The sequence below is a fragment of the Rhyacophila brunnea genome, unplaced genomic scaffold, assembly GCF_057557595.1.
Source record: "Rhyacophila brunnea isolate RB1 unplaced genomic scaffold, BYU_Rbru_1.0 scaffold_12, whole genome shotgun sequence".
NCBI classification, from domain to species: Eukaryota; Metazoa; Arthropoda; class Insecta; order Trichoptera; family Rhyacophilidae; genus Rhyacophila; species Rhyacophila brunnea.
Window position 1 is genome coordinate 26,255,620 of NW_028232774.1, and position 14,642 is coordinate 26,270,261.

Here is a 14,642-nt window from a genome sequence, read left to right on the forward strand (position 1 = left end):
CACCACTGCACAGTTCTGTACCGAAATATGACTATATTCTAAAACATTAGAGCGAGAGGTTTAAAAGAATACTATTTTATGTAACAAAAATACTTCATGCAGTCATCAAATGTTTAAAATAACTATAAAGGATAATAAGGCTTCAAAATTATATAAATAGATTATCTACAACGTTTAAGGAGTGTCCAGGATCATGGTTTGAAAATACAATAAAAACTCAATTTTGACCTTCGACGAGCATGTCCCCCCTTAATTGAGGCAGCGTCTTAATTGGGCTAAAATGCCTTAAGTCTGATGATGTGTCTTTCTGCCAATTTTTTTGTTTCGTTTCGTTACCAATTAGATAAAAAAAATATTACTAAAGATCTACCATCGTAAGTTGGCAGCCGGTCGAATTTGAAACTAAAATTGTCTATCGAGGATAAATTTGTTACAAATGCCATTTAATTTTACAACATGTTTCTCGAATTATGAATTGCATAATATTTGTACAGAAATCTACTACCAATAAAAAATTATAAATTACAATTTTTTTGTTAGCTATGGTAATATTCTCAATGTCATACTAGCGCCCTCGCTGAAATGCCATTTTATGATGGTAGATCTATAAACAATTAATTTCGTGAACTTTTACATTCGTGCATTTGGATAGGTGGCATATTAAAAATTACTTCACGACTAGTTGATGGTCTAAAATGTTATTTCTTTGTCCATATAGGGTGAATATGAAAACCTTCGATTGGAGACGAAAGCCTTAGTAGAAGAGAACGCGCAGATAACGAAACAGCTTGATTCTTTGCTGAAAACCAAATGTAATCACGAAACAATACATGTCACAGAAGAGAGTAATAAAGAAATCATCAAAGAAATGAGACAGCAACTAAAACTATATCAAAAGGTAATACGGGGTATTCTTGTAATAGCTTCAAGGGTATTGTTTTTCCAATATTCAATGCATGGCAGAGTTCTCTCGTGAATATCTGTAGGAGATCTTGGCGTTACGTTTAACAGTTGACTGACATTTAGTTGCCACATGGTTGCCATTTGTAAAAGGCCGCTACAAATGTTGGGTTTGTGTACTTCCCGGGTCTTTTTGGATGTTACAGTATGAAAGTTCTTTATAATTCCTTAGTTCGAAGCAGGCATGAGAGTCCATGTCTTGATTATCTGATTTGGCCGCGTTCCATAGGTAGTTAATACAGATGTATGCAACAAGTGGAAACAATATTTTGTATAAGGCTGATCTACTGCTAACCTAATGTTATCTTCGTAATGTAATTATATGACGGCAGTTTGTCAATGACGCAAAACACACAAAATCATATTGGCAGTGTATTGTAACTATCAAATATGTAAAATACAGTAATATATATATATAATATACAGTAAGTCCACGGCACACACGAATTCGACTTACGTGAATTAGTACTTACGCGATTTAAAAAAATATGTATTTTTTTATTTGGCTGCTCTTTGTGTCTCTACAATTCATACATTTAAAAAGTATTACCTACGGAACACATTTAAGCAAGCAGTTTGAGCTATTGATGGACAGAAGAGCAAATCGTTAACCCAATTGTTGAAAATATTGATGATGCCTGGAGTGAAATTTTAATATCTATGATGAGTAACGTATGGCATTAGCTCATGCCCCAAATTGATCGAGGATAGTATGCAAACTGAAGAAGTTGACAATGTTATTAGCGAACTTATCGAAATTACTAATGAACTGGACCTAAATAAAGAAAAGGGCCACAAGGCAAATAACACTGAACCAGTATGTATGTAGGTCCATTTTATTTTCACCTATTCTTTGAAACTCACACGTATTATTTAAAAAATTCATGATATTAAATTTTATTCGACTTCATAATCGCAACGAATTAATCACGTAAGTCGAGGACTTACTGTATATATATATATTTGCATTTTAATAAATCCTGCCATATTTCTGCAGGCGTGAAATAGTTTTTACGATTCATTTTTAGGAGAAAGAGTCATTTCTGTCATTATGGAGAGGATCACAAAAAACAGTGAAAAGTCTGGAAAGCGAATTGTTAGCGTATCAAAGACACCAGAAGAACCTCTCTTATCCTGAAGACATAGATGCGGTGAGTTAAAGCTGTTATAGATGCTAATATCATTTTGCTTTCCCTCCATGGGGTTTGGGTCGAAATCCCGAAGGCCGGAATCCCGAAGGCCGAAATCCCGAATGCTGAAATCCCGAATGGCCGAAATCCCGAAAGCCTAAATCCCAAAAGCCGAAATCCCGAACGCTGAAATCCCGAACGCTGAAATCCCGAATGGCCGAAATCCCGAATGGCCGGAATCCCGAAGGCCGAAATCCCGAAAAATAAAAAAATGCAAACATCAATTATTGCGCAATTTTCACAAGAGAGACAAAACCCCATTTTTTGTGGAAATATTTATTATATTATAATTCAAGATAAGTGTTAAAATTGCGCAATTTTTGCAGGAGAGACAAAAGCCCATTGTTCTATAAAAAAATGGTTTTTTGTCTCTCTTGCAAAAATTGCGCAATCCACAATTGCGCAACTATTGATGTTTGTGTTTTTTGTTTTTCGTTTTTTTATATATATTTCTACAAAAAATGGGGTTTTGTCTCTCTTTTTAAAATTGCGCAATTCAAGATTGCGCAATTATTGATGTTTGGCACCCCCCTCCATGTATTGTTTGACATAACATTTATGTACATTAAAAATAGGATACTATATTATTTGAAAGCACCCGTAGTATTTTTTTACTTATAGATGCTCTCATCGTGAACGAGAGATAGATCATTCATTTTGGCAAAGTGAAATGGTATAAAAATTTGACTATAGTAACCGATACTTGAAAAATCTCCATTGATCCATAATAATAAATCCATACATAAATTTAGATATTTGATAGATTGAAGAATATACTGAATAGAATTTTAAAATAATTACGAGATAAAAAGAACTTTTTATATACCACATTTTAAAATTCTCTGTTGAATCATATAAACTTGACAATTCTATGTATTAATAAATACTTTTTTTTGTACTTGATAGAAATACTGAATAAATATAGAATACTGAAATGTCATTTTGACATTTCATATTAATTTCCATAGTAACGCACGTATATATTAATAATTTAGTTGCTAGGACCCCCTTAGCAACCAATAATAGTGTTATATTTTTTACTGAAAATGAATTCAATTCTGCTTAAAGATGGCTAAAAGTATTAAAAGAATGCATTGTCATCGTGTTCTGATATATTCTAAAAGTTTCAAATGTATATCAAGTCGGGAAGCTAGTTAAGCAAGATTTGTATTGGACAAACAAGAAAAAATTTGTACTGGACAATCAAGAATACAAGCTAATAAAAACGTGGTAAAATGAACCAACACCAATATTTATATTCTTAATTCAACGTAAACAAATACCAAGTATGACTGAAAAAATGTGCACTATTTTGTCAGATTGCCCATACCTGATTATGGTTTAGTTTAGGCAGGGTTTAATTGAATTTTAAAAACTAACCAGTGCCGTCTTCAATTGTATTCTTAGTCCAATGAAAACAAATAAGTATGACTGACAAAGTTTTGTGTGCACTTTATATAGAATATTCAGCTTACCACCCCACCACCCCTCGCCACCGATCTATGTCTATTTTCAAAACTTAGCTAATTTTATTGTGTTTAAAATATGCTGTTACTCTATTACATATTTTAATTTTATGTATTAAATATGTTCTAGGTTAAACGGGAATATTCCGCTGTCATCAAAATGCTGGAGTCTAAGATCACCTCAGCGTATGAGGAAGCTAAAATCAAAGACAAATCTCTGATTGCGGCTTCCGAAGAGAACATTAATGGTAAAAAGATATTAGCCGATAAGGAAAAATGTATTAGTGAACACGTCGAAAAGCTGAACGAAGTGAATATGAAAGCGGAGTGCCTGGAAAAGGAACTCTCGTGTCTCAAGAATGAATTGTCAACCAGCAAGAGAAATTGTCAAGAACTTTTAAACAATATGGAGTTGTGTAGAACCAATATGGACGTGTATGCGAAGAAGGAATCTGAGTGCCGATACAAAGTAAGTAATTTTAACAAAATGTGTATACCAAATAGGAATTTTAATCCCGGACAGACTTTTCTGGGATTAGGCAAAAATAAGTACAATGTTTATTAATTGAGTTAGCATTTACTTGGTAGAATTCCATTTTATTGCCCACAAACAGTGTCTGATAATTTCAAATAAAATATATTTGAAAGACCCACGTTAATGTAAGTGCTCGATCCAGAGTCAGGACCAAGTTGGTATGGCGAATAGTTAATAACCATTCCCTGCAAAATAAAGTCTGTTAATATAATACAGTGAAACCCCGATTTAACTTTATTGAAGAGACTGACCAATAAAATACAGCCGAACTCAGTTATTATGATCACGGATATAGCGAGATCTCGGATGTAACGAGGAAACATTTGTTGACAATTTAGTTTATGATATTCTCCATACATTTATTCACTTTTATAACGAGCTACTTATCGAGTATACCGAGCTTAAATATCGTCAAAATTTTTCTTAAAACTGTTAATGTGTCGATCGTTTAAAAACATTTCGACTGTAAGCAATAAAATCCGACCGGACAGGATGCTGCCGGGATCGGATTACATTTGTGACACTAGTTAAGTGTCTAAGTACCTATCTAATTGGTGTTTTCGCCGACAATATTGAAAAAGTATCCACGCATATGGTTGAAATTGCATGTAAAAAATCCAAGCTTTGTGAAGTCAGTAGGTACCTACCAGCGTTCATTACAATAAACAACTTCTTTTGTAGTTTATGAATGCCATGCTTGTTTCGGGGAAAAATTCTAATTGTGTACCTATGTATTTTTGTTTGAATTGCGACTTTTTGTGTTATGTGACCGTTCATTTAAAAATACCTGTTCTTTGATATAACGAGTAACGGTTATAATGAGCAAATTCCGTCGGTCCCATCTTCCTCGTAATAACCAAGTTCGACTGTAATGGGAAAATGGATATTGAAAAATTTAAAAATTAGATTATTTTTTTAATGAAAAATCATTCGAATTGGCTTGGTGTATATTTTTGGCTGGTTTATATAAAACTCTTTCAATATTATAATTTGATTTGAATGTTTCGTCTTGTACAACATGGATGCCATTAAAATAGCTTTTTAGGCCCTCAAGGCACCCCATACCATCTTATTTTGTTGTATTCAATACAAAACAACACAACAAACAAAACGAAAGAATAACGTAAAGTGTAAACAATGAATGAATGTGTCTATAAAAAAGAAATGCGAATATGCGTGAGTACGCTAATCAACCGCGGGCAAGTATATCTATAAAAAGAAGTGTGCTTATGCGTCTTCAACTTAATATTTTAATGATTGCCGTGTTCAAATAAATTATATTTTATTTGTATTTTGTATACTTGTGTATTTCAAACGTAAATTGCCAGAAATGAAGATGTAAAACTGGGAATTACTAAAATACTACGAGACTGCAGAAACTACACGCAAAAAGCGGGAAAATGTGAACTCCGGGTATATAAATTTGATGTTCCACTGTATAACCCCCATTCTCCGCAAGCTTATATGCTCCACTTATAATCGAACATGGGAATTTACATTTTTTAGTTAATGGATGAACGTTTTTTTTAAGATCTTTGTCAATTACATTTTGTTATGACTTGATTTTAGGTAGCTGAGGCTCTAAGAATCGTCGATGCTGCAATATCAGAAAGGGATGCCGCAATCGACCGAGAGAAAAGTGCCACAGGTAATATTTATTTAAACTCCAAAATAATTACCTACCTTATAAGTACATGTATTACAGTCGAACTTGGTCATTACGAGGAAGATGGAACCGACTAAATTTGCTCGTTATAAGCATTACTCGTTATATAAAATTTTTCACGCCACGTTCTATTTAAGCATAGAACATAAAAAATCTGAAACCATCGTAAAAATCCCCGAAACAAGCATGGCATTCATAAACTACAAAAGAAGTTGTTTATTGTAATGAAGTGCTGAGCCGCCGCTGGCTCTGGTAGGTACCTACTGACTTCACAAAGCTTGGATTTTTTACATGCAATTTCAACCATATACGTGGATACTTTTTCAATGTTGTCGGCGAAAACACCAATTTGGTACTTAGACACTTAACTAGTGTCATAAACGTAATCCGATCCCAGAGGCATCGGTCGACATAACTGCCCGGTCGAATTTTATTGCTTAGGGTCGAAAACGTTGTTTTTTAACCCTCCTCCCGCTAACGGCATCTAGAAATGCCCATGATAGTTAAACCGTTCACCGCTAAGGGCATCCAGAAGTGCCCATAAGTTTCTACCTCCGTATTTTCGTAATTCGGCGAGTAATACAGTCGAAATTTGTTTGAAAAACTAGCTGGGTTATTCCTTTACTGACATCTGTGACTTTTTTTCAATAAGACTTTTTAGATAATTCGAAATTAAGCAAAGACACATACCCTGTCGATATTGGAGTAAAACAGATTTCCAATGATTGGTTTCAAAATTTACCGCTAGTTGCTTTGCGCAATTTGCGCCGGCGCGAATTGATGTTAATGATCTCATACATGAAATCGGCTAGTGCGGTGATAATTTTCAACAGTCGATTGCTTTCGTGTTGTGATTGATACATTTCAAAGTTTTTTACGGTTTTCTATAAAATTATTATTGATGCGCCATTCTGTTAATAATTAATTATGTGCGTTAATTCTTTAAATGAAAAGTGATTTTATGAATTAAATCAGTGGTTGTAAAGTGAAAACGAAATTATTAACACATAAATAATTTAAAATTCCTATAATAAATCTTTTGTACTGTATGGAAATACATACGAAAAATTGAGAATAAGTAAATAATAATCTGTAAAATATTTAAATTTAAATTAAAAAATGTAGAATAGATTTTCAAAATTCACGGCCACTCATTTTTATTTCAAGGAAAGTGATGATTAAAATTCTTCTCATTTTAGTCGAATAAAGAACTAAGATTAAAATTTAATATTATTGTGTAGTGAATTAAAACTTTAAATTTCCTCAAAACTGTTAAGTTATAATAGCATATTTAGTGTTTAAATAAAAATGTCTATCCCTGATGTTGAATGTTTGGATTCGGACTATGAGATGGAAAGTGATAATGAAGAAGCTGCGCTAGTATAACATCCCGACGATGTTGACGAGCCTTCCAATATAGGCAGTGATGAAGGAGTGGCTGAACCGTCTACCAGTGCAGCACCAGACAGTTTACTCCAATCGTGGACTGCGGGTCCCTTCGTGCCGATCACATACGATTTTGATAGTTTCAACTCAGGCGTTAACCCTAGTGTACAGCTCAATGAAAATTCCACAGAAATGGAATTTTTTCGTCATTTTCTTAACAAAACAATAATGAATACCATAGTTAACCATACAAATAATTACCACAACCATATGCTCAACACACAAGCCCACACTCCGAATGCAAGGATCCATGCCTGGTATGATACATGCCCAGAAGAGATGTATGTTTTTTATGCTGTATCAATGTTGATGACAAGAAATCGCCATCTCACAATTGAAGAACATTGGAGTGCTGATCCATTATTAAATTCTAAAATATTTGGCCAAACTATGATAAGAGATCGGTATGAGTTGATTCTACAAATGCTACATTACTCTGATACCCAAATCCCTACTGGAGATCGTCTTTATAAAGTGCGCTCACTTCTTGACCACTGCAGAAAAATATTCAAAGAAACAATGCTACCAAACGAAAATCTCTGCATCGACGAAAGTATCATTGTTTTTAAAGGGAGATTAATATTCAAACAATTTATACCGTCAAAAAGACATAGGTTTGGAATCAAATTATTTGTGATTTGTGATGTGGAAACCGGTTATATTTTAGACTTTATTATTTATTGTGGTGTAGAAACCGAAATAAGTGATAGTGAACTTTTGGGAATATCTGGGGCTGTTGTCACCACTTTGATGAAGGATTATTTTGGTAAAGGGCATAAACTATTTTGTGATAATTGGTACAGCAGCCCAGAATTATTTCAGTTTCTACATAAAAAAAAGACAAATGCTTGCGGCACGGTACGTAAAACACGAAAGTCAATGCCAAAATTTGATAAACTGAAGAAAGGACAAGTAAAATCTCTTAACCGTGGCCCATTGCTCGTGTTAAAATGGCATGATAGGCGGGAAGTGCATATGATCAGTACCATGCACGATGACTCCATGGTACCGACAGATAAAATTAATAGGGCCACAGGACAACCCATTATAAAACCACAATGCGTTGTGGATTATAATAAAAATATGGGCACGGTAGACAAAGCTGACATGATGTTGAGCAGCCTCTCGTGTATGCGAAAGAGTCTTAAGTGGTATAAAAAGGTTGGATTCCACATCATAGATTTATTTTTATTAAATAGTAGCATACTTTACAAAGTTATCACCGGTAAAAAAATTAGTTTAGCTGAATTTCAATTAAACGTAATCCGGCAATTAATCGAAACATATGGCAGTGCCTCAAGACCATCGACATCACAAACTACTCGTGTAGTTAATAACCCAAAAAGAATTTTAAAAACAGAACTCCTAAGACATTTACCCCGTAAAATTCCTCCAACAGTAAATAAAACAAAACCATATCGAAGATGTCGTGTGTGTATTGCTTCAACTACTAAAGATAAAAAAAGAAAAATGACGAACATTATGTGTGAAGCATGTGATGTCGCTTTATGCTCTGTGCCCTGTTTTTATGACTACCATGACAAAATCAATTTTTGAAATATAGTTAAGCCATAAACATTAATTAGGTGTGACTGAAATATGAGACCAAGTTGTAAGGAAATAATATAACAATAACGATTGTGTGCGTTCTGTGTTGGTGTTAAAAAACGTGTGAACATTAATCATCGGCGCAAGTGTCTACCACTTATCCGGTATCATAGAGGCCACTTCACTCTGCGGTATGTACTCCAAGCGTGCTTTATTATGTATGACAGAATTTCTTAAAGCTCTGTTGCTTAATTTACGATCTTTTTGTTTATTTTCACATGCTGTAAAATTAAAAGGAATGTTTTATTATAGCTAGAGCCACTCAGTGGATTTTTAGGTACATTTTTAATGACGTTTCGGTATTATTTATGAATCGTAAAAATCGCAGCGCGCCCGAACAAGTACATGAGCGAAATTATGTCGCGATAAAAAGGTTAAACGATCGACACAGTAACAGTTTTGCTCGGTATACCCGAGAACTAGATCGTTATAAAAGTGAATAAATGTATGGAGAAAATCATAAACTAAAATGTCAACGAATGTTTCCTCATTACATCCGGGATCTCGCTATTTCCGTGATCGTAATAACCAAGTTCGACTGTATATTTGTCTCGACTCAACTCGACAAGACTCGATTAAAAGAAGATCCTAACATGGAATTTCAAGCAAGTAAAAGCTGGTTCGACAAATTTAAAATGAGGTCCTATTCACATAATAAATTCACTGGAGAAGCAGCCAGTGCAGATAAAGATGCTGCAAATGAATTTATTTGCTCATTGTTTTAAAATATTTTAAAGTACCTACACTTTTTGAGGTTTTTTTTTACATTGCTCTAGTTTTGTACATTTAACATTCATACACATTTTTAGGACCAATTATCTACGAGTACCGCCTGTATATAGATTACCTGAGTGTTTATTCAACAAGTTATTATGGATGCAAATGTGATTTATGTATCTTTTGTATTTTTGCTTCAGATGAGTCCACTCGATTGTCCAATCACGTGACGGAGATTTTAAAAGAGTCTTCTGTGCGAGTCCAAAAGGAAGTAGATATAGCCAAACAAGGTTACAATGACAAATTGAACGATATGCTGATACATATACAGAGATTGGAACTGGAGATGGGAGAGAAGAATTTGTCTCTTGAAAGAGCATTGAGGTAAAAAGGAGATATTTATGTGTATTGAAAGGGGGTTCCGTATAGATTATATCAGTACGGAAGCGGAAAATGTTTATACATATAAACTATTTCTTTTATTCAACGAATACTTCACAAGATTGAAGAATGTAATATTCTAATTATTGAACATACATAATTCTGAAACACTCATGAGAAAATATAGCCAATAGAAAAAATCTTTTTCGAAAAAAGTAACCCGAACGAAATCCAAGATACGCTGGTTCGATTCCAGCCGGGTGTTAGCATGCTAAACATGCTAAGCAAGTGCTCTACCATTTGAGCTACGCCCACGATGAGCGTTGCCGACAAAAATAGTGTATTAAAGCAGAGTGTTTTAGTAGATTTCTAGTACAATGTTACTTCTGTAATCTTGTGAATTATTTGTTGAATACATTAACAACAATAATTTCATTATTATTTCATTATCATTTCATTACCAATTATTTCATTACTAATATGTAGGTATTTCTTAAATTATTAATTTGTATTTTTAACCTTAGACAAATATACCTACAGTTGTACCTACAGAGGCGCCTAGCGAAAAAATTCGAAGCTTGCAATTTTAGACATTTTTTTGATACAGAACCTATTGTTGCATTCTTCACTTTCACTACACATGCTACGATATTCGCTATCGTTCATCAGTTTCGTGCAGCGCGTACATTTCGTACTTTAGTACGCACCGCCCATTGTTGATAATTTCTATCTAACAACATTGTTGTGAAATTAGTGGGTAAATACTGAGTACCTCCGCTACATGGAAGTACATTAGAATGTGGATAATATGTGTCTTGAATTGTTCTCAGACATATACATGTTCCAATGTACTTCCGTGTAGCGGAGGTACTCAGCATCAGGCTGCTGATGCATTTAACATTTAAATTCATCATGGACACTTCTGAATCGATAATAACCGCTGTATGGCAAAGATGATTTTTGGTCCATAGCAACTTGATGTACCTGTGACGTGTCAACTGGTTGTTTTATCATTTACGATATCTACCCAACATATAAATTTTTTGTTCAGGCCTTGATCCAAATACATTAAGCCTTTAATTGCCACCACTTTTATTTTGTATATCTGTAATCAATCCCATAAAACAATATCAGTAGATTCCTAACTCTATTTTTTATAAGGATAGTTGATCATTTTTGTGAAGATTGTGTTTGGGTGTTTCATTCAAAGATTCTTTGTTACATTTTAGGGAGTGTAAATTGCTGGAAGATGAAGTAGAGAGGAGCCGTAAAGGTGGAAATAATGCCAGTGATGAAAATGACTGCAAATGGCTGTTACTCGAACAGAAATTGGAAGCCACATTTCAACAATTGGTTTGCATAATTTCGTTATTGCATTTTATTATTTGACTCGGCAGGAAATGTCTGATCGCATTCTAGATAATATCGTTATTTATAAATAATGACAATGGAAATCATAAAGTAGACATGAATGTCGTTTAATCCATTCGCCAGTGATTTTATTACAATTTCAGAATGAGTACATAATATAAATATTTAAAAAAAAAAAAAAACATATAAGCATACGGGCTACACAAAACAGAGGTTTTTTTTATAATTGTACCGTGGCTTTGACTGCAACCTACTTTTATATTGTCTCTTACCCTTATAGGAGGTTCAGGCCCAGAACAGTTATGTTAACAGGGGAGTTATGATTTTAACAAGCTCATTTATATTCCCCAACACAAGGTCACATTTTAATTTCTCGATGTTTTCAAATACGTCACAGCTCTAATCAATTTTGGGAAGCTGTAATTATCCCCATGAGGGCATCAAATCTTTTAATCAGTGTGTGGCATGATTTGAGTCTCAATATCAACTTTAGCTCATTCTGCTCAAAGCCGACTCAACAAACCAGAGCACCAGGCATGGGGAAGGTACAAAATACAGGTTATATCAACAGACTTTTACAAGAAATGGTTGGCAGTCATATTTCCCCAAGCTATTGGACCTTGCTCTGGATCAAACATTGAAAACATGTAATATTTTTCAACATAGGATTCGAATCTATACCCACAGCTTCAGCAACGAGTGCTCTACCGACTACTCAACCATGGCTTGCAAATAATATTATGGATAGATAAAATGCCTTTGTAGTTTTATTATTTTTAAAATATTACTGTATACTGCTGAAAAGGAGATGGATCAACAAGTTCAGTAATTCAATACTGAGGATCACAATAGTGCTGAATTGATTGGGTTAAGTGAAAACATAAGACGGTGACAAGGCAAAGACTTCGTATAATGGAGGAGCTAGAGGACCCATTTATTTGGCATTTATGTCTGAAGAACATGCTTCTTTTACTGCCACTTCTTGGATACTGTTTGTCTGTCTTATAAAACTCATAAATCCTATTCTAAAAAATATATTTTTTATCGAATATCTACATGTGTAAATTTTTTGCACCCACAACACGATTCCAAAAATTAATTCACAAAATTCACCTAAGTCATATCTATACAATGGAAAAAATACCATAGTACCATAAGTTGTTTTGGATTTACAAGATGTAATGGCAATATGCTTATTGGACTTAACAGACCATTTGGACGTTCTTCAATGTATGTTATCTTTGTTTGAAGGTTCTGTCAGAACGAAGGAACATTCAAATTGTATCGGAGAAGGAGAGTCTACAAATGGACTTTGACCAAATAGCAAACGGGTTTCAACGAGACAAAAGAAGACGTGAATGGGAAGAGAAGCTTCATGATAATGAAATAAATAGCCTCAGGTAGGGCATCGCATATTTCAAAAAATTTCCATGTATTGCTTTCATGTCATAAATGACAAAGGAATGTTGACTTGAATGTCGTTAAAAAAAAAGCTTTATTTATATGGTACTTAATACCCAGGAGAATAATAAATTCTAAAATAAAATAATAATAGGTACATACAATTTAATTTTACAAAAATGCATCAAGAATAATCTGTATTTTGTTTTTGTAAGTTTGCACTTCTACAAAATCAGCACAGGTATTCAGTGTAGATTTAGGGTATACATATCATTGCCTTCCTGCATAAAATAACGTTGTAACCGGCTATAATTTTATTTAATAAATTTGACAAAAAGTAAATTAACACATAATATGTCATACACGCAAGTCGTTGTAGCAGTAGAGTATACATTTCATAACTTTGCACAATATTTTTTCTAAAGTTACAATTTTTTTTTACAGTTTATTATTATCTATTTATTTATTTATTACTACATTGTTATATTAATACAAGTGAATACCAATCATTTGATCTAATTTTACGCGAGGTTATCAGGCAAAGAGGCGTATCAGTGTAGTAAAAGGAGCAAAACTATGAAGCATATACTCTAACTGAATATGGCAGTGGTAGACTCCTATAGGCCTAACGACCCGCATGTCATTGAAGTGCTCTTATATTATATGAGATCACATCATGTTAAATTTTTAGGTGTAATATGTATTTTGATCTTAAATTTTAGTTGGTTCCTTGGTTTGATTTCCATTCCTTGAGATTTGGCCCAATTAACTGGTCGTCCGACTAAGTGAAATTGTCTGTACATCCAATTTGTTGTTGAATGTATTCAAGGGTTATGAAGTGTTTTAATTTTTTTTCTTTAACCCTTAATTTGATTTTGTGCACTGTGATGAACATTCAGAAAAAAAATCTTATATATTATTGTCATAGGTTTTTATATTAATTGTAATTATTTATGCTTACTAAAATTGGTAAAAAAAAATCTTGTTAGTTCCTCCACTTTTAACTGTCATTTCAAAAGCAAAATGTCACTCGCCGCAGGTCTTCTATTCTTACCAAGGTATTTATTTATTTTTTTGTATTCAAAATGCATTTTTGTTTCAATCTTTGGTTTCGATTTGCTAAATAATGTTTGCCTAGTGATTGTAAAATAATTTAACATATATTTATGTGGATTCCTTATAAAATTATGAGGAATATGTACTAAAAAATGTTGTATTTTATTTTAATTAATAAGGTGTTAATTTAAATGATTCATCTATTTTGTCGTTTGGAAGCCGTATTAAGGACAGATGTTAACTGGGGGTGGTCAAGACCCACATTGCGTTGCAGTCCCCACGATTATGATCTATTTTGTCACAAAAAGAGCTAATGCTTACAGCTATGATTCTGTGAAAATTATGTTAATTACATTGTAAAAAAATCTCTTTTGTAGAGCACAAATTGGAAACTTGAAAGAAGCTTTGGATGAAGCCCATAAATCGATACAAAGACTCCAGTCAGAGTTGATATCAAAGGAACAAATTCAAGACAGTCTAACTAGTGATAAGCTCGCCGCTACGAGAGAGTTCGAAAGACATTTTGAAACACAACAGAAACTCAATTTAAAGTACGTCTCAATGACATTCAACTATTATGTATAGATTTCTTTTATAAGTGCCAAACGCTACAAAGGTTGACAATCATCAGAGCAATCTCCACCTTTGAGTCTTTTGCTTTTATGAGAGTATTTACTTAGATTATTCACCCATGATATTCTCCATTTGCCCGGACCTTATTGACTGGGAGGTCACCTTTGTATGATATATTGTAGGAGCTTCCATTGTTGTCACCATATGTCCGAAATATTCTAGTTGTCTGCCTTTCATGGTGTGTAGCTCTAACTGCTTTATAATTTTCTGTA

General features: G+C 33.6%; 1 protein-coding gene across 2 annotated transcripts in view; it reads left to right on the top strand.

The window, feature by feature from the left end:
- The window catches only part of LOC147078000 (uncharacterized), a 29,143-nt gene that overhangs the window by 3,676 nt on the left and 10,825 nt on the right, over window positions 1–14,642 (top strand). For both annotated transcript variants that reach the window (XM_085961082.1, XM_085961083.1), the window contains exons 3-10: window positions 719–898; window positions 1,989–2,111; window positions 3,747–4,085; window positions 5,721–5,799; window positions 9,789–9,972; window positions 11,199–11,322; window positions 12,592–12,740; window positions 14,175–14,348. In XM_085961082.1, the coding sequence (XP_085817208.1) occupies window positions 719–898; window positions 1,989–2,111; window positions 3,747–4,085; window positions 5,721–5,799; window positions 9,789–9,972; window positions 11,199–11,322; window positions 12,592–12,740; window positions 14,175–14,348 (1,352 nt within the window). The remainder of the gene's footprint in view (window positions 1–718; window positions 899–1,988; window positions 2,112–3,746; window positions 4,086–5,720; window positions 5,800–9,788; window positions 9,973–11,198; window positions 11,323–12,591; window positions 12,741–14,174; window positions 14,349–14,642) is intronic.